The sequence below is a fragment of the Rhincodon typus genome, chromosome 38 (genome assembly GCF_021869965.1).
Source record: "Rhincodon typus isolate 14 chromosome 38, sRhiTyp1.1, whole genome shotgun sequence".
NCBI lineage: Eukaryota > Metazoa > Chordata > Chondrichthyes > Orectolobiformes > Rhincodontidae > Rhincodon > Rhincodon typus.
The window spans coordinates 18,401,744-18,425,346 of NC_063369.1; the positions used below are offsets into that span (position 1 = coordinate 18,401,744).

The following is a 23,603-nucleotide window of genomic DNA, read 5'->3' on the forward strand; positions in this document are numbered from 1 at the left end:
CTCACTCACTCCCTCCCTCCCTCACTCACTCACTCCCTCCCTCACTCACTCACTCCCTCCCTCACTCACTCACCCCCTCCCTCACTCACTCCCTCCCAGAGTGACAGAGCCAGCTCACACTCAGTGTGTTACTCACATGCAGGATGCTGGCTGACTGGTTGAAGATTTTGACGTAGGGTTTTAAGATGTCGAAGTGAAAGGCAGGTGTTAGGAGGCGTCTGTGCCGAGCCCATCGCTCTCCTTTACTGATCAGCAGGCCATCACCTGGTAGGGCCAAGAGAAAGGGTCAGAGGTCAGCTTCGACAAGGAGTACCTGGTGCACAAAATGTCACCTTGTGTGGGGTTAGTGGGGAGGTTTCTGTGGAGGGTCTGTAGGAGGGTCCGTGGCCGGGGGGCGGGGGGGTCTGTGGAGGGTTGTGTGGAGTCTGCGGGAGGGCCTGTGCGGGTTCGATGGGAGACGGTCTGGGTGGGGTCTGTGGAAGGGTCCGTGTGGGGTCTGTGTGGGGTCTGCAGGGAGGTCTGCGAGAGGGGGTCTGTATGGGGTCTGCAGGGTGGTCTGCAGGAGGGTTTACGGGAGGTCTGTGAGCGTGCACACAGCCATCAGTGTGAGTTTCTGACCTGCAATGCCCACCCTTTCCCCGTGCTCCAGAATCCCTCAGAATCTGCCCGTGTCAGTACAAGCTCACCTTGTCCCAGGACTGACAGGAGGTCATGGTGACTGGGAAAGTCTCGCTCTGTTTAACTGGGTTGCTCCAACTAACAGTATCCTGCTCGACCTCACTGCCCTCCACCATCAGCCTCGGGTCCAGGGGTTCAAATCCCGCTCCCAATAGAGCTGAGTGACTCCCTCCCATGCAGTACTGAAGGGGTGCAGCCTTGTCAGACGCAGTGTTAAAGTGGGGCTCTGTCTGCCCTTACCCAACTGCATCATACACAGAAAGCATTATGTTGGGTTGGGTTGGGTTGGGTTGGGTTGGGTTGGGTGGGGGGAGTGATATTTTAACCAGGATTATTCCATATTCAAACAGAGAATAGATTCTGATCCAACCTTGTACACATACTGACTGTCAGAGCTTGCTGTGCTCTAAGCACTGTACAACATCCTAATGGTCAGGAAAGGTGCTACAGAAATGCAGGGGGTTCTTTTTGCCTGCCAGTAGAACCTTCCAGTTACCAGTACAGAATTCCCAAGAACGAAAATCTAGTCCAGAGCAAGAACACAAAAGCAAAATCCTGCAGAGGCTGGAAATCTAAAATCACATCAGAGCCGGAGAAACTCAGCAGGTCTGGCAGCATCTGTGGAGAGAAAGCACAGGTAATGTTTCGGGTTCAGTGGCCCTTCCTCAAAACTGGAACTCTCACTGGGAGATCAGTGCAGGAAGGTTGGCGGGGGGGAAAATAGGGCTGACAGAAGGTATTTTAACCCAGAAACTTAACTCTCCTCCCCCTACTGTTCCTGAAAACAGCACCCCCATAAAAATAATTACCAGTAAGGTTCCAGCTAGCTTCATCTCTGCTCATGTTACCAAGGGGGCACTGGGGTGTGAGGGGCAGAGGGAGAGAACAAGACGGGAATGTTAGAGGATGACACAAAATGGCAACTACTTACCCAACCAAGGCCTGAGGAAACCGTAGAAAAGTTTGTCCTTTGGGGCAATGGGAGCTGGAACAGAGGAGTGAAGACAAGGTTTTATACACTCAAACTTTACAATCACTCAAAAGGAGAATGCTACATCGTCAAGACAAATTGAGGCAGGTTACTTAAGTTCACCTCCATGCCGTGCGCCATCCTGACTTGGAAATATAATCACTGTTCCTTTAGGAATGCTGGGTCAGAATCCTAACAACACTGTCTGGGTGCCCCTACACCAGCAGTTCAAGAAGGCAGCTCACCACCGCTTTCTGATGGGCAGTTAGGGGGAAGGGCAATAAATACTAGCTAAACTAATACCCCAGGAATGAATAGAAAATAATAATTAGAAAGGGTAAATGCTCATTATCTAGGGCGGGTATAGACTGTGTTTGCACGGAGCTAAACTATAGACAGTTCAAATTTGTAAATGATACAAAATTTTCCCAGGCAGTCTTTCTCATCTCTGAAAGCAAGTGAAGGCCATGGCCTATTGGTAATATTGTTGGATTATTAATACAGATACTCTGGGGACCTGAGTTCAAATCCCACTGATTCAGACTGAATGCAATAAAATTAAAGGTCTGATTGTTGTTTCAAAAAAAAACCATCTGGTTCACTAATGTCCTTTAGGGAAGGAAATCTGCTGTCCTTATCTGGTCTGGTTTACATGTGACTCCAGACCCACAGCAACATGGTTGACTTTTAACTACCCTCTGGGCAATTAGGGATGGGCAATAAATGCTGACCTAGCCAGCAATGCCCAAAAAAAAATTCACTCGCTCCCGTGTCTGATACCCCCAAAGGGCCTGAGAACGGTGTCCTCTCCCTAAGAGGGAGCTGTGCTGAGAGTGAGGTGGGGTACAGAGGCATGGATACCAGTCTGAGATAAAGCTGCAGGGTTCACTGTCTCTGTGGGTCACAGAATCTAAGGAATAAAGTATGGGGTGTGTAAAGGAGAAACACAGCACAGAGCCACCTGGAGCTGCGGGCTGGAAATGGGGAGAAGTAAGCGATTATATACTTGACCCCTCGAGCCTGTTCCACCATTCAACAGGATGAGGGCTGCTCTGATCATGCCATATCCCTGCCCAGCTCCAGAAAACTTGTGCCACGAACAAATCTTTACAAAATTTCCAAGCTGGCCATTTTCAATTTGGCTAATTGCAAACTTACTTCTTGCTCCACGAAGCCAAAGGTGACTCAGAACATAAATACTGTTTTCCTCAAAATCACTGCCATCTCCCAGAGACTGGAGGAGCCGATGAGATTACGAGGCTAGAGGTCCCAGCCCTTTCCCTCCTGCCTAGCCCTCATTTATCTCACTGCTGTCAAGGCAACCTTGGATGTGATTCTCTGTCTCATGCTCCCAGCTCAGTGCACCAAATCACAACTAAAGTTATCCCAAAGACTTCAAAGCTACAACCTTCAAACAAAAGTTCATTCTACACAAGTGGGGATTCCCAAAGGGTGAGAACTTTTTAAAATTTCTTTATTCATTCACGGGATGAGGGTGTCAATGGCCAGGCAGCATTTATTGCCCATCCCTAATTGCCCAGAGGGCAGTTAAGAATCAACCACATCGCTGTTGGTCTGGAGTCACATCTAGGCCAGACCAGGTAAAGACAGCAGTTTCCTTCCCTAAAGGACATTAGTGAGCCAGATGGGTTTTTCCCAACACTTGGCAATGCATTCATGGTCATCATTAGACTCGTAAATTCCAGACATTTATTGAATTCAAATTCCACCATCTGCCGTGACGGGATTCAAACCCGAGTCCCCAGAATGTTGCCTGAGTCTCCGCGTTAACAGCCTAGTGATAAAACAACTAGACCATTGCCTCCCCTAAACGTATGACCATCAGATTCCCATAAATCATACAGGGAAGTACCTGTCTCCAGCAGAACATGTGCACAACCAACAGGAGTGAGTAAGGACAACCTCAATATTCACAATATCCAGCCACAACCATTCACTAAAAGACAGACTATCCCACCCCCTCAGAGTGTGTACCCTATAGACTATCCCCCTTCACAGTGTGTACCCTATAGACTATCCCCCTTCACAGTGTGTACCCTATAGGCTATTTCCACGCCCTCCTCACACTGTGTATCCTATAGACACCCCCCTCATAGTGTTTACCCTATAGACTATCGCACCCCCTCAAACTGTGTACTGTACAGACTATCCCACCCATTCACAGTGTACCCTATAGGCTATCCTGCCACCTCAGTGTGTACCATGTAAGACTATACACCCCTCACAATGTGTACCCTATAGACTATCTCACCCGCTCACAGTGTGTAACCTTTATACTGCCCCACTCCCCTCACAGTGTGTACCCTATAGACTATGCCCCCCTCACAGTGTGTATCCCATAGTCTATCTCACCCCCTCAAGTGTGTATCCTCTGGACTATTCCACTTCCTCTAGGTGTGTGCCCTATAGACTGTCCCAGATCCCTCACAGTGTGTACCATATAGTCTACCCCACCCCCCTCATAGTGTGAACCCTATTGTCTATCCCAACCCCTTCACAGTGTGAACCCTACAGACTACCCCACTACCCCCACTGTGTACCCTATAGACTATACCCCCACACAGTGTGTATCCTATAGACTATCCCACACCCCGCAGTGTGTAACCTTTGAACTATCCCACCCCCCTTATATTGTGTACCCTATAGACTAACCCCCTCACAGACTGTACACCAAAGACTATATCCCCCTCACAGTATGTACCTTATCCACGCTCACAGTGTGTACCCTATGGACTAACCCCTTCTCACTGTGTGTACTCTATAGACGATCCCCCTCAGTGTGTACCCTATAGATTAACCAACTCTCACTGTGCGTAGTCTATAAACTATCCCCCTCACAGTATGTATCCTATAGACTCAATCACTTCTTACAAGAAAACCGCTCCATACTCTGGATAAATCTAGTGAACCTTCTTTTGACTGCCTCCAGTACCAGTATATCTGTCCTTAGATAAGGGGCCAAAACTGTTCACAGTATTCCAGCTGTGGTCCAACTAGTGCCTTGTACAGCTTTAGAAAAGGTCCTCCCTACTTTCTGTTTGAAATTATGGCATCTCGAACCCATACTCTTTTAATCACAGACTGCAGAAGGAAGTTCATCAGTCCAGCATTCCTGTACTGTTTGCAACGTAGCGCCCTCTCTTTTCAGAATCTGGCTGTGAGTACGCAAAAGCTGTTTCTACCCTTCAGTTTGGATCGATGTCAAAGAACAAACAGCTCTTGCTTCAGATCTGTTAAATATTAAACCACGAGTATCAATAAAGTACACTTGGTCGTTGATCACTGAACCTCTTTCTATCATCAAACATTTTATGAGCTTGACCAAGAGTCCACACCTGGATGGATATCTTCCAGCACAAATTGTGCGGTAGTTAGAACACAACTTTATCCAGTTGCAGTTGAGCAGTTCTTTTGGAGTCTGACCCATTGGCTTGTCACTGCAATGGGTGACAACATTCACCAATCTCTTAGGGGGAGACCCGGATAACCATCAAGAGGTCTAGTGATGGAAATTCAAGGTGGGCATTGTCAGGAGGCAGTGTGCCTGATTATAATCCAGAGGTCCAGGTTAATGCTGTGGGCACATGGGTTCAAATCCCATTACGGCAACTGATGGAATTCAAATCCAGTTAATCAATAAATGTGGAATTAAATAGCTAGTTCCTGTAATGTTGGCCACAGAAGCATCATTGATTGTCATAGGAACCCAAACAGTTCAATAATGCCCTTCAGAGAAGGAGATCCGCCATCCTTACCCAGTCTGGCCTATACGAGACTCCAGATCCACAGCAATCGGGTTGACTCTCAAATGGCCAAGCAAACCACTCAAAACCACCACAAAGACTAGAAGGAATGGATTGCCCTCCCTACGGGTCAAGAAGGCAGCTCACTACCACCTTCTCAAGGCCACCTAGGGACAGGCAATAAATGCTGGGCCCAGGCAGTGTTATCCACAGCCTAAGAAAGGATAACAAATAGACCAGCGGGTAGATTGATTTTCCTCTTGGGCTGAGAGAGGGCAGGGAGATGTAAGGCATGGTGACAGAGCAGGATAAAACAGCCCCCTCTCTGATGAAGTGATTGAAATAGACAACTTGACACTGGGTCCAAAATTTCCCTAAACTCTTCCACATCTCATCCTGGCCTAGTCCGAGTTTCCTTGCAAACCAGAATCCCTGTGAATCCAAAATAAAAAACAAAATGACTTGCTTCATTTCGTAAACACTTGGTGAACTGAAAAGGTCAGCAATGTCTGACAGAGTTGACGTTTGTCAATTGAGGGACCGATGAGCTCATGGTCAACAGGCTGGTGCTAAGCAGCAAGAGTCAGGCAGAGGCCATTCAGCCCCCTGTCCTGTTCCAGCCCGTTTAAAGAGCTCTCCCTTCGCTCTCACTCTTAAGAAATGCTTCCCCAATTCCCGTTCCAAGGGGAGCTCCCCTAGATCCCTAACAGGAGTAACCAGAGTTCACCAAACCGAGGATATTTTTCGAACTGATAACAATTGGCTGATCTCAATGTTTCAGGTTGGAAGCTCCTCTACCTGATGCCAAAAGGACACACTTGACATATGCCGGATGGAAAAGCCTCACAATTGGGTAGATGGGTCCGAACCACGTAAGGGAGCAGTATACATAGCGTTTGACGATGTCATTAACCAGGTTAAGACCCTCCTCTGTACTGCGGATCTAATGAGATAAAGATCAGGTGGGAGGCAAGAAATTAACCAGAGAATGATAGGAAAAATGACAATCAAACCTGAATCCCCATAAACCATCATCAAATCTCAATCAGTTCAGGCCCAAGCGACAATCCTGATTTGTGCAGGATGCAACAAAAAAATGATTAAGACCACCCCCTTTATCAATCAATCTTCGCAATTCAAAAAACAATTGGATAGCACATGCTTTACCAAGTTCAGAAAAGGGATTTGGTGAATGTGTGAAGTTATTAAGGAGAAGATTGGGATTAAATAACCTGCCAAACCACGGATTTCACAACAAACCTTCTTCCAGGCTCCTCTGGGACCATTAAACAAGGCATCATTTACACAGCAGGGAAATCAGCAGCACATTTATTCACAAGGTGTCCCAGAGCAGGGGAAATGCACCCAAGTTAGGAGGCAGTGCTCAGAGGTCTTTGTCAAGCCTAGGGAAATTGATTCAAAGTTCAGGCTGAAGCTGGTCGTATAATTCCAAAATTGTGCAATTTTTTTTCCCCAACTCATGCAGTGATCCTTCTGTTTGTAATTATTTTCACACAAGCAAATGATTCGGTTCATAGAGCCGCAGTATTAAATAGTTACCCTCCAATATAGCCAAGTGTTTGGTTGGGGGCGGGGGGGTGTCACTTACAGTGACAGAGAAGGGAAGGGAGAGAGAGAGAGAAAGAGAGAGAGGGATAGAAATCAAGAGAGACAGATAGAGAGAAAGAGAGAGACAGAGAGAACATGAGAGACAGACAGAGAAAGAACGAAAAGAGACAGACAGAGAGAGAACAAGAGATATGGATAGAAAGGGAACAAGAGAGACAGAGAGAGAGATAGAGAGAACAAGAGAGAAAAAGATCAAGAGAGATAGTGAGAGAACAAGACAGACTGAAGAGAAGCAGATAAAGGGAGAGAGAACAACGGTGACAGAGAGGAAACAAAAGAGTTGGATGAAGAAAAAGCAAATGACAGAGTGAGAGAGCCTCCAAAAGGCAGAATGGAAGGACGGAGAGAGAGAGAAAGAGAGAGACGCACACAAAGATAGCGAGAGTATCTGCAAATGGAGGGGTGGGGGTGAATTAATTATGTTAATTATGATTAATTTAGGTATTGGACAGGTATTAGTTAGGGCTTTAGGTCAAACCCTATTTTAAGGGCTCCTGTGGTATCGTGGTAGTGATCCTACCTCTGAGCCAGAAAGTGTGTGTTCAAGTCCCACCTGCTCCACAGATGTCACAGCATGTCTGCACTGGTTAATTCGACAAATCCATCAACCCTTATTAAATATATACATACTGAAATGGTGACTGTTTAGTCAGCAAATGTATGCTTGTAATGGGATTGGTTTTGGGATTGATACAGGGCTATGGGGAGAGAACGGGGCAGTGGGATTAATACAGGGCTATGGGGAGAGCGCGGGGCAGTGGGATTAGTGTGGGATTGATACAGGGCTATGGGGAGAGAGTGGGGCAGTAGGATTAATGTGGGATTGATGCAGGGCTATGAGGAGAGAGAGCGGGACAGTGAGATTAGTGTGGGATTGACACAAGGCTCTGGGGAGATTGGCCTTGATACAGGGTAATGAGCAGAGAATGGGATACAGGATTAAGTTTTCAATTACTGTAGCAAAGGGATGGCAGGGATATGTTCAGCCTCCTGTATCCTGTGTTTAGAATAAATGGTGAGAAGCTTCTGAAAATTGTCTATTGACAAAACGTCAAACACCTCAACCTTGTAAACAGCAAACACGAGATCCTGGGTGACCTGTAGGATAGGCAGAGAGGGAGATGAGTCAGGGAGTGAGGGAGGAAGAGAAAGAGAGGAATTAGATTCAGACAATGGGAGAGGTAGTGAGAAAGAAGGGGATAGAAAAGAAAGGAACACAAGAAAAGAGAGTGAAGAGGCACAGAGCAATTGAAAAGAGACAGAGAGACTCGTGAGAAGTTGTTTGAATTGTTTTGAACCAAAAATTGAAAACGTGGTGTTGTGACTCATGATGGTTGACCCCTGGGCACTGTTACAAAGGTCACTATTAGCAATATTCCCATCCATTGGACTCCCAGCAGCTAACACTGCCCAACCAGGAAAGGACAACAGACCAGACAAAGAGTTAACAGAGAGAGAAGGGTCATGGGAATGACACTGCCAATAGCGGAGAAGTGAGTACACCAACAGATATACCAGAGAGACCAAGCTATCCAAGCAGCCATCTTTTTCTCTTTAAAACAAACTTTAAACTTTCAAAGACGACAGAGACACACCTGCAGTCACTGACCCAGCCCTGAAATTAAATAGCATACATAGACGGAGAAAGTTTCTTCCCTGAATCAGCTTCTCCACAGCCAAATTCAAACAGATAAACCCCTCACAGACTGAGCAGGGACCGGGGTCAAGTTGCTTTATCTACCTGCCCTAGGTCGGTCCTGATTCACATTTAATAGTCAAAGTTGCTGGTCTGATTTCGGTTCAAAGGGAAAGCAGGTGCCTCAAGTAAAGATAAAACTGTTTTTGAGGGGAGTGTGTCTCATCACTGATCCTGGACACACCTCAGCGTCTTCAGGATGGCAACCATTTTGTGTGAGGGCAGCCTGAAGACATTGTTGGCAAGAAGAAGGGTGGCATGGTGGTTCAGTGGTTAGCCCTGCTGCCTCACAGTACCAGGGACCCGGGTTCAATTCCAGCCTCAGGTGACTATCTGTGTGGAGTTTGCACATTCTCTTCATGTCTGCGTGGGTGCTCTGGTTTCCTCCCACAGTCCAAAGATGTGCAGGTTAGGGTGGATCGGCCATGTTAAATTGCCCGTAGTGTGCAGGGATGTGGGTGGGTTAGCCATGGGAAATGCAGGGTTACAGGGATTGGGTAGGGGGTGGGATGCTCTTTGGAGGGGGGGGGGGGGGGGGTTGGTGTGGACTCGCTGAACTGAATGGCTGCTTCTGTAAAGTTTGGGCAGTTACCGAGACTCTGGGGCAGAGCCTATTTGCCCAGTTTCAGTCCGTCAGCAGCTGGCACAGTCTCTGTAGAGCTGTTTTCACACTGTCTCACTATCCAACACATGAAGGCCACACCATCAAGTCTCAATAAGTCCCTGTGTAAACATCCAAGGACAGGCACATTCCGGGAGGATCCGGCTGTTAGTAATGTCAGAAATGTTTAGCAGCTTGTTGAAAGAGCGCACAGTGTGACCTCTGACCTGCTGTCCATTGTGTACCACATGGGCATGTCACTGAAATCCATGTTTATGAGAAACAACTGCCATTCCCATGAAAACCGGATGACCCACACAATGTAACCTACACCCTCCCCCATCGGGGTCACAGCAAGAATCAGAGTCGTGAGACACCCATGATTCTTGGATCAGGAACAGCATCCACTCCCTTTGGTGTGGATTGCAACAGCACAGGATCAATGGGATGAATGGCCTCTCTCTACACTGCCACTTGCCTGTCCCATTTGTCTGTCTCGGCCGGTCTGCCCCTCTCATTCATCTCGCTGTCGGACTGGATCCCATTCTGACAGTCACAGACATGATGAAGTACGGTCTGTGCCCCTGAAGGATTGAGGTGGTCCAGAACCTATCCCCAGCAACTTACTCAAATACTCAACAGCGCGGACTTCAACTGAATACCTGATGCCAACAGGACAGGTTTAATGTAACTGGGGTGGAACAGCAAGATGAGGGGTATTGCCGGTCCAAGCCATGTCTTCATGGTGTGTGGGAACGTTGAAACCAACTCTGCCATCTTTCTCATTCCTTCCTCGTCAGGGTTGATCTAATCGCATTGGGGTGTACAAACAGAGAGCACCATTATTACACAAAGCCACAGCAAACACAGAATGAAGCAGGAAGTTAGTCCACAAACAAAGCTCCATTGAACCAGGGAGGCAGGGAGCTCCTCTGGCAGGGTGGTAGCATCCCTACCCCTGAGCCAGGAGGCCCCGGTTCAAATCCCACCTGCTCCATGACGCATCTGAGTGGTTTGATTTCAGGAAAAGACACCCACAGAGACAAACCAGAGACACACACAGCGATGGATCCAGGAGCAGTAACAGATTTGCACAACTGAACCCCTCCCCTTACCCTCACACCTTCGCATTGCAATGAAATTCTTTAACTGCAAAGATACAAACTGCAATTTACAAGGAGTGAAATGCAAGGCCAAACTTCAGGGTGACAACAAATTGTCTCGACAATATGCTGCCCCCCACAGTTCACCAGCACAGATTGGGAGGATAGTGGTGGTGGTGGAGGGGGTAATATCTTTCTCAATGCTGGATGTAAGCCTTCTGTCTTCTCAATCAGAACCTCCCACTCACTGGTTTCCAGCATTTGATTTCCATGTTTCCGTGTTGATTCCTGGGACTGACGAAAGAAGAGAGACTGGATCAGTCAGGGCTGTATTGAGTGGGGTTTAGAAGAATGAGGTGGAGGGGGGATCTCACAGAAACCTATAAAATTCCCACAGGACTAGACAGGGTAAACACAGGAAGGACATTCCCGACGTCCAAGAAGTCCAGAAGCAGGGGGTCACAGTTTAAGGATACAGAGTGGGCCATCTAGGACTGAGATGAGGGGAAGTTTCTTCAACCAGAGGATGGTGAGCCTGTGGAATTCACTACCACAGAAAACTGTTATGGCCAAAACATTGAATGTTTTCAAGAAGGAGTTACATATTGTTTTTGGGGCTAAAGGGATCAAAGGGGTATGGGGCGATGGCAGTAACAAGGTACTGAGTTGGATGATCATATTGAATGGTGGAGTGGGATTGATGGGCCGAATGGCCTACTCTTGCTCCAATTTTCTCTGATTCTATGTCAGTTCGAGGGGTGCTCATGGATGCCACCTCTGCCGTGTCAGAACCATGGGACTCAGGAACAGGAGCAGGCCATTCAGCCCTTCTAACATGTTCTTCTCGTCAGTAAGATCATGGCTGCCCCAGTTGCTGTCACATATCCACTTCCTCACTGTTTCTTCCCCCCGCCACCCCAACAGGTAACCATAATCAGGGTCAGGTTGAGGGATGGTGGACAGGGGCTAGACTGAGGGGAAGTGCCCCCTTTCTCCACCCTATACCTCCCCAACCGCCCATGGATAGTTTTCTGGGTTGGTTATCCCACGCCCCTCCACTTTCCATTGTATTTTAGAACAACCTCAATTTTCCCCATTGCCTTCCCAGTGAGCGCCGGCGCAATCCCAGGATCCTGGGAAGACTCAGACTTGGAGACATGGGGCTGCCAGTTTAGGGCCCGCTTAATCTCCTGCCCGAATTTGTGTTGGGTTGCCGCGGGAGATGCTGAAGCCATGGTCACGTGACAGGGGCCTGTGAGGTGGGAGTCAAAACAATCTGTCGGTCTCCCACCTCCCGACAAGGGGGCTTCCCACTCTGCTTTCTAGGGATCCTACCATTCCCAGGTGCCCCATCAGCCAGCTCCTTCTTGGGGGGCTTTCAAAACACCTCAGCCTCCTGGTGTTGTCCCGGAAATGCCTCAGCAGGTCGAAGGCATGGAGTGCGCCCTTGACAATGGCAGTCAAGACCAGGGCAATGACGAAGCACCACAGGTAGGCCCGGATAGAGCCTCGGCCCAGGGCCACCTGGTCCAGCAGTGGCAACATCCTGTCAGGAAAAGAAAACAGGAAAATCAGCACTAAGAAACCATTTATTCCGGCAAAACGTTTACAACATATCGCAGGAGCAGGAGAGAGACGGCAGTCAGGATTCAATCCACCTCATGGTGGCAAGATGGACCCTGCAGAGGGGACCCAAAGGTAGGATGGTGTGCCACAGGGATCAGTGCCCACCTCTTTACAATTTATATAAATTACTCAGATGAAAGGATCAAAGGTCCTGGAGCTAAATTTGCTGTTACCGCAAAGATATTAGGAAAGCGAGATGTGAGGAGGACCTGAAGGGCCTACAAAGGGATCTCGATGGGTCAAGTGAGTGAATAAAGATCTGGCCAATGGACTATAATGTGGGAAAAGTGTCAAATTGTCCACTTAGGCAGAGACAATAAAACTGAGGTATGCTATCTGAACGGTGAGAGATTGTAGAGCTCTGGCATACAGAGGGATCTGAGTATCCCAGTGCAGGAATCACAGAAGATTAGTGCGCAGGCACAGCAAGTAATCAGGAACGCTAACAGAATATTGTGTTATGAATGCAGGAGGAGAGATGTTATGCTTCAGGTATACAAAGAACTGGTGAGACCACATCGGGATCACTGTGTAGGTACAGGTCACCATATTTACAGAAGAATATTAACGCATCGGAAGCAGTTCAGAGAAGGTTTACCAGGCTAATCCCTGGAATGAGAAGATTGCGTTATGAGAAAAGGGTAGGCAGGCTGAACCTGTATCCTGTGGAGTTTAGAACAGTCAGAGGTGACTTAATTGAAACATATAAGATCCTGAGGGGACTTGATCAGGTCAATATGGAAATGGTGTTTTCTCTCATGGGAGAATCTAGAACTGGAGGTTACAGTTTAAAAATAAGGGGGCACCCATTTGAGATGAAGAAGAATTATTTTACCCCACCCCTCACCCGAGAGGGTTGTGAGACTTTAGAATATTCCCTACCTCAAAACACAGTAATACAGAATCTTTAAATAGTTTTAAGGCGGAGGTAATGGTGTTTGTGGGGTCAGGACTCTGCTAGAAGGTTGGAACATAGAGCTCTGTTGCTGTCAAACCATCAATATCATTTAGAACTGAGATGAGGAGGAATATTTTTCAGCCAGAGTGTGGTGAATCTGTGGAACTCACTGCCACAAAGGGCTGTGGAGGCCAAGTCATAGAGTCATACAGCAGGAAACAGACATTTCAGTCCAACCCATCCATGCCGAGCAGATATCCGAAATAAATCTAGTCCCATTTGCCAGCATTTGGCCCATATCCCTCTAAACCCTTCCTATTCATGCACCCATCCAGGTGCCTTTTAAATGTTATAATTGTACCAGCCTCCACCACTTCCTCTGGCAGCTCATTCCATACACACACCACCTTCTGGGTGAAAGAAGTTGCCCCTCAGGTCCCTTCTATATCTTTCCCCTCTCACCTTAAACCTAAGCCCTCTAGTTTTGGACTGACCCACCCCAGGGAAAAGATCTTGGCTATTCACACTATCCATGCCCCTCATGATTTTATAAACCTCTATAAGGTCACCCCTCAGCCTCCGATGCTCCAGGGAACATAGCCGTAGCCTATTTGGCCTCTCCCTATAGCTCAACCCTCCCAGCAACGTCCTTGCAAGTCTTTTCTGAACCCTTTCAAGTTTCACAACATCCTTCCTATAGCAGGGAGACCAGAATTGCACACAGTACTCCAAGAGTGGCCTAACCAATGTCCTGTACAGCTGCAACATGACCTCCCAATTCCTATACTCAATGCAAGCATACTAAATGTCTTCTTCACTATCCTATCTACCTGAACTCCACTTTCAAGGAACTATGAACCTGCACTCCAAGGTCTCTTTGTTCAGCAACATTCCCCAGGACCTTACCATTAAGTGTATAAGTCCTGCCTTGATTTGCCTTTCCAAAATGCAGCATGTCATCTTTATTTGAATTAAACTCCATCTGCCACATGTCATTGAGTATCTTTAAGACAGAGATAGATAGGTTCTTGATTAATAAGTAGATCAAGGGTAGAAGGCAGGAGAATGGGGTTGGGAAACATATCAGCCATGATCGAATGGCAGAGCAGACTCGTCGGGCTGAATGGCCTGATTCTGCTCCTTTAATTTGTGGTCTTATAATAAAGTGTTTCAAGAAACCTCGCGATCTGGCCTAAGCTAATGGGAAGGTCCGAGCACCCACAATGAAAGAAAGAGGGATTTGATAGAGGTGTTCAAGATTGGGAGGGGTCTGGACAGAGAAGGATTGACCCATACAGAAACATAGCACAGAAAAAGACCATTCAGCCCATTGCAGCTGCAGTTGAATAAACTAGCCACCCATTCTAATCTCACTCTCCTCGACCTGTGGCCTTGCAGGCTCCAGTGCTTCAGGTGTGGAGACAGGATCCTTTTAAATGAGTTGTGGGATTCTGCCTCAACCACCAGAACTGGGCAGTGAATTGCAGACACCCACCACTCTCTGGGTGCAAACATTTTTCCTCACATCCCCCCTCTAATCCTTCTACCAATCACCTTCAATCTGTCTGCCCTGGTAATTCAGCTCTCCACTAGGCCATAGAATAGAATCATAGAATCCCTACAGTGTGGAAACAGGCCCTTCAGCCCAACAAGTCTACACCGACTCTCAGATCATCCCATCCAGACCCATCCCCCTGTAACCCACCTAATCTACACATCCCTGAACACTATGGGCTATTTAGCATAGCCAATTCACCTAACCTGCACATCTTTGGACAGTGGGAGGAAACTGGAGCACCCGGAGGAAACCCGCACAGACCCGGGGAGAATGTGCAAACTCCACACAGACTGTCACCCGAGGGTGGAATCGAACCCGGGTCCCTAGCACTGTAAGGCAGCAGTGCTAACCACTGAGCCACCATGCCACCCCTGTCCAGTCCATCGAACCCCCTCATTATTTTGGACACCTTGATTAAACCACTCTTTGACCTCTTCTGATGTGAGGAAAACAACCCTAGATCATCCAATCTCTCTTCTTGGCTCCAGTTTTCTAGCCCCGGCAACATCCACCTTTTGTTTCCTGTCATTGAGTCGGGCTGGGATCCTACTCACTCCAAAATCACTGAACTGTTGTAGTGCAGAAAGAGGCCATTCAGCCCATTGTGCCTGCACAGGTTCTGCTTCCCAGCTACATTCCCCTGTACTCCATGGGCTTTCATTTCTCTGACCACTCAGCCACGTGGGTGGAGTGGAAAAGAGAGAGAAACCAGTGCCATTGGCTAAAGGGTGGCACACCTCGATGAAGATGCCCTGCCATCTTTCTATGGTGGGTGGTTAGAGTCTGGAATTTACCACCTGACAGTCCGAAGGAGGGAGATTCCATTCACAGACAAGTGGGTAAGTCTCCAGACGGAAGGGGATTTACAGAGACAGCGATGGGGGAGGTTGCTAAGATGTTTATTCAGAGAGCTAGCACAAACAAGCCAGGCTGAATGGCCTCAATCTGCACTAAGTAGCCATTGTGAGATCCAGTGATGGCCAATGGAAATTTCTGATGAGCCACAAGCTGATGTGGCAGCAAGCTTTGCTGTTAGCAGGAAGTATGTCACCCAAATTTACAGGAAAAACTACTGATGAAACATCCACCTTCTTTCACAGCAAAATACAGGAACGTAAGAAATCAGAGCAGGAGTAGGCCTTTTGGCCTACTGAGTCTGCTTCGCCTTTCAATACAACAGCAAAATGATTTTGTGTTACAATGAATCCCAAAGCAAGCTGGAGGGACAAGGATATGGGCCAAATGCTGGCAAATGTGACTAGATCAGTTTAGGATATCTGGTCAGCATGGACAAGTTGGACTGAAGGGTCTGTTTCTGTGCTGTATAACTCTATGACTATCTCTTCCGCACTTATTCAACAAAGATTGTCAATTTCCAGCCCCTTTCAGATCTGAAGTAGAGTCATACAGGGCTTGAAATGTTAACTCAGTTTCTCTCTCTCCAAAGACCTGCTGAGTTTCCCCAGCGATTTCTGCTTTGATTATTAAATGTAATAACCTCTGTCTCTCTCTGTCTAAGGCACTAATAGAGATTCTAAATAGCTGAGGCACCAGGTACTGATCCCTGCAGCACCCAGCAGTCACAGCGCAGGGACCTGAAAATATCCCATTTATCCCATCACCATAGCAGCCACGCTCACTGGGAATTAAAGTCACACCTTTGTACACAGCATCAGTGAACTATCCCAGGCTAATACACAGGAACTGCAGTTAGCAAATCTGACACTAAGTAACATACATTTCATTGGAGCAGGTGACCAAGGGCTTGATCAAAGAGGTAGGGTTTCAAAGAGGTTTTGAAGAGATGGAGAGAGAGGGTGGGAATTCCAGGGATTAGGCCTCAGGAAGCGGAGGACACATGACAGTGATGGTTGGGTGACCAAATCTGAGGAGATGAGATAACAAGGTGTGGAGCTGGAGGAACACAGCAGGCCAGGCAGCACCGGAGGAGCAGGAAAGCTTACGTTTCGGGTTCGGACCCTTCTTCAGAGTTCCTCCAGCTCCACACTTTGTTATCTCTGACTCCAGCATCTGCAGTTCTTGCTAAACCTGAGGAGATTACAGGATTAGAGACGGACAGATTTCTCGCTCGGCTGTGGTGGTGGAAGAAGAGGCAGTAGAGCTAAGGAGGGGCAAGGCAATAGTGGGGGGCATTGGTGGGATATGAAAAGAAAGTTCTGGAAATACTCAGCAGGTCAGGAAACAGTTATGGAGGGAGAATATTCCGATGAAATGCGAACTCTGAATTGAAATGAATTAAATTAACTTTATTCTCACACATACTCAATTGAGTACAGTGAAAAGTTTACAAGTGGCCACTTAGAGCACCATCTTTGGTACAAGGTACCTAGGTACAGATCCTTCAGTACAAGTTCTTAGGGAAATAAAATTACAAAAATAAAGAAATGAAAAGGCCAGCATTACAGATCATAGGAATAAATTATAGAATAGAGAAATAAAACATTCAGAACGACAGTCATTCCAATCCAGCCTGCACTGGCACCTGGCCTACAGTCCACGCCAGGCCTTTACTCCAGACCACTGGGCTTCACCTCGAGCTTACTCTGGAATCGCTTTGGAAGTCCACGCTGAGGCCACACTGGGCCGAAAGACCGCCACACCAGGCCGGGAGATCGGCATGCCAGTCTCCCATCTGTCCCGCTGAACATTTCCCACATTTCCAGACTCTGTTTGGGAATTCCGCAAGAAACAATGTTTTACTTTCCGTGTGCAGGTTTTGTAAGCAGGGTGAGAATATTAAAATGGAGGCACGGATGGAGCAGAAGACAGGGCAGGTCAGTGACTACAGAGGTGATGGATGAATGGGCCTTGGTCTGAGTGAGGGAACAGGTATCAGAGGTTTGCTGGAGAGAGTGGATTGTTGAGGACTATATTCATTACTGTTTATAAATGGTTCGTGTGTGGAATTAACTGCTAGGAGGAAGTGGAGAACATTTAAAAGACATTTAGATGAGTACATGAATAAGAACTGTTTGGAGGGATATGTACCAACTAGTTTAGTTTGGGCATATGTCGTCATGGACTAATTGGACCAAAGGTCTGTTTCCGTGCTGTATGTCTACAACGAAGGGAGATAACAGAATCCCATAAAATTTGAACATGCCTCGACAGATTAAATGCAGGAAAAATTATTCCCATGACCAGGGAGTCAAAACCAGGGCTCACAATCTAACGATACCGGATAGACCATTTAGGACTGAGATGAGGGGAAGTGGTGAGCCTGTGGAACTCACTAACAGAGAGCAAGTTGAGGCCAAAACATTGAATGTTTTCAAGAAGGAGTGCTAAAGGGATCAAAATGTATGGGGAGTGAAGGGGAACAGGGAATGAGATGGATGATCAGCCATGATCAAACTGAATGGGGGAGCAGGCTCAAAGGGCAGAATGGCCTACTCCTGTTGTCAAATACTCTGTTTCTATGGTAATATCCTGTACAGAACTGGATTGTATTCCAATGGTCAAATCAATAGAAGCAACAAAGACATGAACAAGGGGCTTCGGCAGCAGCTGATATTTGACAGGATGAAGGAAAACGGAGCACCCAAAGGAAACCCACACAGACACGGGGAGAACATGCAAACTCCACACAGACAGTCACCCGAGGGTGGAATTGAACCCGGGTCCCCAGTGGTGTGAGGCAACAGTGCTAACCACTGAGCCACTGTGCTGCCCAACCAGTCATCATTAAGATCAAGATTCCCCTCCAACAGTACCCTCCAAACCCATGACCACTCCCATTTGGAAAGACAAGGGAAGCAGATACATGGGAACACCATCACCTGCAAGTTCCCCTTCAAGCCACTCAGCATCCTGACTTGGAAATCTATCACCATTCCTTCACTTTTGCAGGGTCAGAATCCAGGAATTCCCTCCCTAATGGCATCCCTAGGACTGCAGCTTGAAGGTAGCTCACTACCCACTTCTCCAGAGCAGTTAAGGGATGGGAAATGTCCCACATCTCATGAAAGAATTTTTCTCAAACACTGTAATGGAGAGCCGGGACAGAGTCCAGTGAGAATTGGGAGGATTGACAAAATAAGGAGTGCAATACAGGCCAGAGGAGAATGAGGCAATAGGGCTTAGACACAGAATCAAGGGACACAGTCACTGCAGTCTCACAGCGGCTAAGCTTCAGTCAGCTAAAGGGTTAGCAGCACTATAGCAACTAGGTCACACACTTCCTCATTCTCTTAAATACAATTTTAAAATAGAGTGTGTGCAGTTCCTTATTTGCTCAAGACGATTCAGCAGCCATCACAGAGCTACACCCACAGCTCGATACACATGGTAAGGAAATGCTAAATGTTTTCTCCCCCACACCATTGCAGAACATTACTATCCAAACAACCATCCAATTGGATGTCTCAATTAATTGAACCTGCCTCTATCACATTTCCAGGCAGTACATTCCATATCCCTAACTACTCACAGTGTGAAAAAAAAATTTTTATTCAAATCACCCTCGCTTCATTTGCATATCATTTTAAATCCATGCCCTCTGGCCTCCTTAATTTGTTTGGTAGACATTGTGGGTGTGAAGGGTTTAAACTCTCCAAAAAATGGTTCGGAACACAGGAAGGTTGCCCCATCACATCCACCCCAGTTCCATGTAAGAGCAACTTAACCAGCTCCACACCTACTCCTTTCACCATGGCCCTGCCAAATTATTTCAGGGAGATTCCGATTGCCTTTGGAAAGTCACAGTTGTACCACCATACTCCCAGGCAGTGTATCCCATCATCTTTAAATCAGTATCTCCTTGGTTCTCAGTCCTTCTGCCAATGGGAAGAGGCCACCCTCCTCTAACCACTCTGTGCAGATCCCTCAGGATTTTGAACAAATCGATCGTTTCTCCTCTCCAGCTTCTCTTCCCAGGGGAGATCAGCACCAAAATCTCCATTCTATCCCCATCATGGAGGGTCGGCCACTTCAACCATCTGGGTCACTATTGTGGTAAATGGGAGTGCCCAGTGCTGTACACAGCACTCTACACATGAACACAAACCAGAGGGGGATAAAAAAAAATCACTGTGATGTCTTTATCTTTGTATTTCCTTTACTCTGATTCATACAGTTCAGTACTCTGTGTGCACTCTCACCCACTTTCCTGCCACCTACAAGTTTGGACACAGAGGTCTCTCTGCTCCTGCTCCACCTCCCCTGCCTCTCACCTCTGTAGAATTGCATCCTCTATTTGGTATCACATCTTCTCGTTCTTCCCATTTCAAATCACAGACTTTTCCATTCAATTTCACCATTCTGTCTATGAGGTCTCACAGTCACAGTCATTACAGTGCAGGAGAAGGCCATTCAGCCCATTGAGAACAGTCTAGTCTGTCCCATTCCCCAAGTCTATCTCTATAGCCCAGAGAGTTTATTTCCAATCTTCTTTAGAAATCCTTGCTCATCTCCACTTCCAACTTTCCCACATGGACCACGGGTTTCAGGTGATTCCCATTTCCTTCCCCCCCACCCCCCCGTTCATTGTACCAGCAGCCAATGGGAATGGCCTTGTTTTTACTGACTTTATCCAAGCCTGCTATAATCTCATTCACACACAGCTTGGTATCCTTTTACACACAGAATGAACAGAACATTGGCTCTTTCCAACGAACAACTGAGGACCAACCAATCACAGATCCTCTCTCTTTCCCCGTGGCACAGCCAATTCAATCATAGTTCAGCTGCCTGGTTGAATTTAAGCCAAAAACTGTCAATTAACTGCTCCCTGGCATGTTATCCATGGCAATGCATCTACCAATCAGAGTTCACTTGCTAACCCACTTTTTATTATGGTTTCCATTGTGATTTGACATTCTTGTAACTCTGTCCTGATGAATGCCTGACAACATGCTTCACCAACATATCTCTTTTCTTCCAGCAGGATGCTCACTTGTTTCTAAACCTATACCCAGAGTGGACATTAAACTAACAGCCAGGAATGTCCTTACATTCATTCACGCACTAGACTCTTACATTTGTTGTTTCGCTGGCACCTCTCAGTCCCAAGAAAGTTTCACCTGATGAAGAAGCAGCGCGCCGAAAGCTTGCGATGTCAAATAAATCTGTTGGACTATAACCTGGTGTCGTGCGATTTCTGATTTTGTTCACAAGAAAAGGAGCAGAAGTAGGCCATTCAGCGAACAAAGTCTGCCCTATGCTTCAACAATAAACCTGAGATCCACGTTCCTGCTTTTTCCACATAAATGCTCATTCCTTTACTGATTGAAAATATCAGCCTTGAATATACCAAATAATCCAGACTTGACAACTCTCTGGGGTAAAGAACTGCACAGATTCACTACTCCCTGAGAGAAGAAATTCCTCCTCATCTCTGTCCCAAATGGGTGACCCCTTATTTGAAATGATGCCCCTCTGGTCCTAGCTACTCCCACTAGGGGAAACAACCTCTCTGCATCCAGCCTGTCAAGTCCTCTAAGAATCTTCTTTGTTTCAATAAGATCACCTCTCAATCTTCTATATTCTAACAACTACAAGCCCAATCTACTCAATCTCTCCTCATAAGGCCGGCCCTCCATACTCAGAGAACCTTCTCTGGACTGCCTCCAATGCCAGGATATCTTTCCTTAGATAAGGGACCCAAAACTGATCACAGTATTCCAGCTGTGTTCTGACTGGTGACTTGTATTGTTTTAGCAAGAATTCCTTGTTTCTGTGCTCCATTCCCTTTAAAATAAAGACCAACATTCCGTTTACATTCCATATTATCTGCTGAATTTGGGATGCTACCTTTTTGTGACTTATGGACATTTTGATATTGTACCCTGTGCACCCAACTGGATATACTGTATAACGTAGTCATAGAGATTTAACAAAAACAGGACTACTAGTACTGGCTCCCCGGGAACATCGCTGTCTTCTGATAAATTTCACTAAGACTCTCTGCTTCCCATTTCTCAGTCAATTTCACTCACTTTGTTCCATGGCTGTCTGGATAGCATTACACTGGCTTTGGTCACAGAATGAGGGACTGCTCCACAGCACAGACCCAGAGATGCATCCCCGCACAGTGCACAGAATCCCTATAGTGTGTAAACAGGCCATTTAGTCCAACAGATCCACACTGATCCATCCCCCTACCCTATCCCTGTAACCCTGCATTAACTCACCTAACCTACACATCTCTGAACACCAAGGATAATTTAGCATAGCCAACCCACCTAACGATCCAGAGATAGTGAGAACTGCCGATACTGGAGTCAGAGATAACACCGTGTAGAGCGAGATGAACACAGCAGGCCAGACTGCATCAGAGGAGCAGGAAAGCTGACGTTCTGGGTCGGACCCTTCTTCAGAACTAGGGGAGTGGAAAGGGGGCTCAGAAATAAATAGGGAGAGGAAGGGTGGGCCTGGGGAAGGTAGATGGGATGGTGATAGGTGAGTGCAGGTAGGGACTGGTGAGGATTGGTCAGTGAGGTGGGAGTAACGGTAGGTGGGAATGTAGACGGACAGGTTGTGTCAGGTTAAGGAGGCGGGGATGGGAGGGAGGGTTGGTCATGGGATGAGGCCCGGGGTTGGGGAGATTTTGAAACTGGTAAAATCCAAACTACCAGTCAACTTTCCTGCTCCTCTGATGCTGCCTGGCCTGCTGTGTACCTCCACCACCTAGCCATCCATCCATCTCTGGACTGTGAGAGAAAACCCACCCAGGCACACAGTGAATTATGGTGCCTGGTACTGTGAGGTAGTAGTGTTAACCACTGAGCCACTGTGCCGCCCCATCAAACAAGTAGCGGTTTATTAAAAACTGAAAGAACTGCGGATGCTGTAAATCAGGAACAGAAGCAAATAGCAATTTATTCCCAGAGATTGAAGAGACAGAGTTAGAGAGAGCCACAGGGCAAATGTCAGCAGAAAGTCAGGGACAGATTCCAGCAGGGATACTGGGTCCAGGGCAGCTCCACAAGGTGGGTTTAGGTGCTCCTTACACTGAGCGCAGCTCCTGCACCAGACCTGGGTCTGTATCTGTACCTCGATCAGGATCTGTACGTGGATCGACCTATACCTGCATCCGGATCCATACCTGGACCAGGATCTGTACCTGGGTTCAGATAGGTATGTGTACCTGGAATTGGACCTGTACCTGGTTCAGCCCGGGGATCTGGATGCGGATCTGGATCTGAATTTGGATCGCGATCCGTGTGGGGTTGGACCAAAACATTTTCTCCGTCCAGAAGCTCCCAAAACAAAAACAAAGTTGCTGGAAAAGCTCAGCAGGTCTGGCAGCATCTGTGAAGGAGAAAACAGAGTTAAAGTTTCGGGTCCGGTGACCCTTCCTCCGGACTCTCGGATGGTCCTAGAACCTGCTGAGTTTTTCCAGCTGTTTCGGTGTTTATTTTAGATCAGTCCTGTTCGGACACAGTTCCGGGGCAGGGTGGATATCAACCCAGATCTACTGGCTCACCTGGGTCCCGCTCCGGGACTGGATTCCGATCAGCTCCGGCTGCGGGACTGGATCTCGATCGGCTCCGGTTCCGAGACTGGATCCCGATCTGCTCCGGCTCCGGGGCTAGAACCCGACGTACCCCGAGACGAGAACCCGATCACCTCCTCCTCCGGATCGCGATCAGCTCCGCCTCCCGGACTGGATCCTAATCCGATCAAGCTCCGCAAATGGATCCTGATCTGCTCCGGGACTAGATCGCAATCTGCGGATCTTGATCCCGATCTGCTCCGGGACTGGATCACAATCTGCTCCGGGACTGGATCCTGATCCGTTCCGGCTCCGGGACTGGATCGCAATCTCCTCCGGGACGAGATCCCTCGCCGGAGCCACAATTATATTAAACCCGCCCCCCGGTTCCCATTGGATAACCGAAGGCCGAGGGCCCCGCCTACTGGATCATCAGCGGCTGCTATTGGCCCATAAAGCTGTCTGTCAGTGAGCTATCCAATAGGAGACGGGCAGGCGGGGCGGAGCTGTGTACGATAGGAAATGGAAAATCGTCGGGAATCCGCCGGAGATCCCAAAGGATCCCATTGGGAATCCGCCTGGAATTGATCTGGGAGATCCGCCAGGAATACCAATTGGAAAGCCG

At 47.5% G+C, this 23,603-nt stretch overlaps 1 protein-coding gene across 2 annotated transcripts in view; it reads right to left on the reverse strand.

Moving 5' to 3' along the window:
* Positions 1-23,348, reverse strand: part of LOC109919110 (ultra-long-chain fatty acid omega-hydroxylase) — a 45,542-nt gene extending 22,194 nt beyond the window's left edge. The window contains exons 1-5 of one of the 2 annotated variants that reach the window (XM_048617878.1): positions 22,970-23,348; positions 11,777-11,987; positions 6,211-6,355; positions 1,610-1,663; positions 137-264 (exon numbers count right to left, since the gene is read on the reverse strand). In XM_048617878.1, coding sequence (XP_048473835.1) covers positions 137-264; positions 1,610-1,663; positions 6,211-6,355; positions 11,777-11,986 — 537 coding nt within the window. In that variant the 5' untranslated portion in view covers position 11,987; positions 22,970-23,348. Of the gene's footprint in view, positions 1-136; positions 265-1,609; positions 1,664-6,210; positions 6,356-10,000; positions 10,146-11,776; positions 11,988-22,969 lie in introns of both variants that reach the window. The other variant, XM_048617877.1, reaches the window with a different exon arrangement.
* Positions 23,349-23,603: the final 255 nt, after the last annotated feature.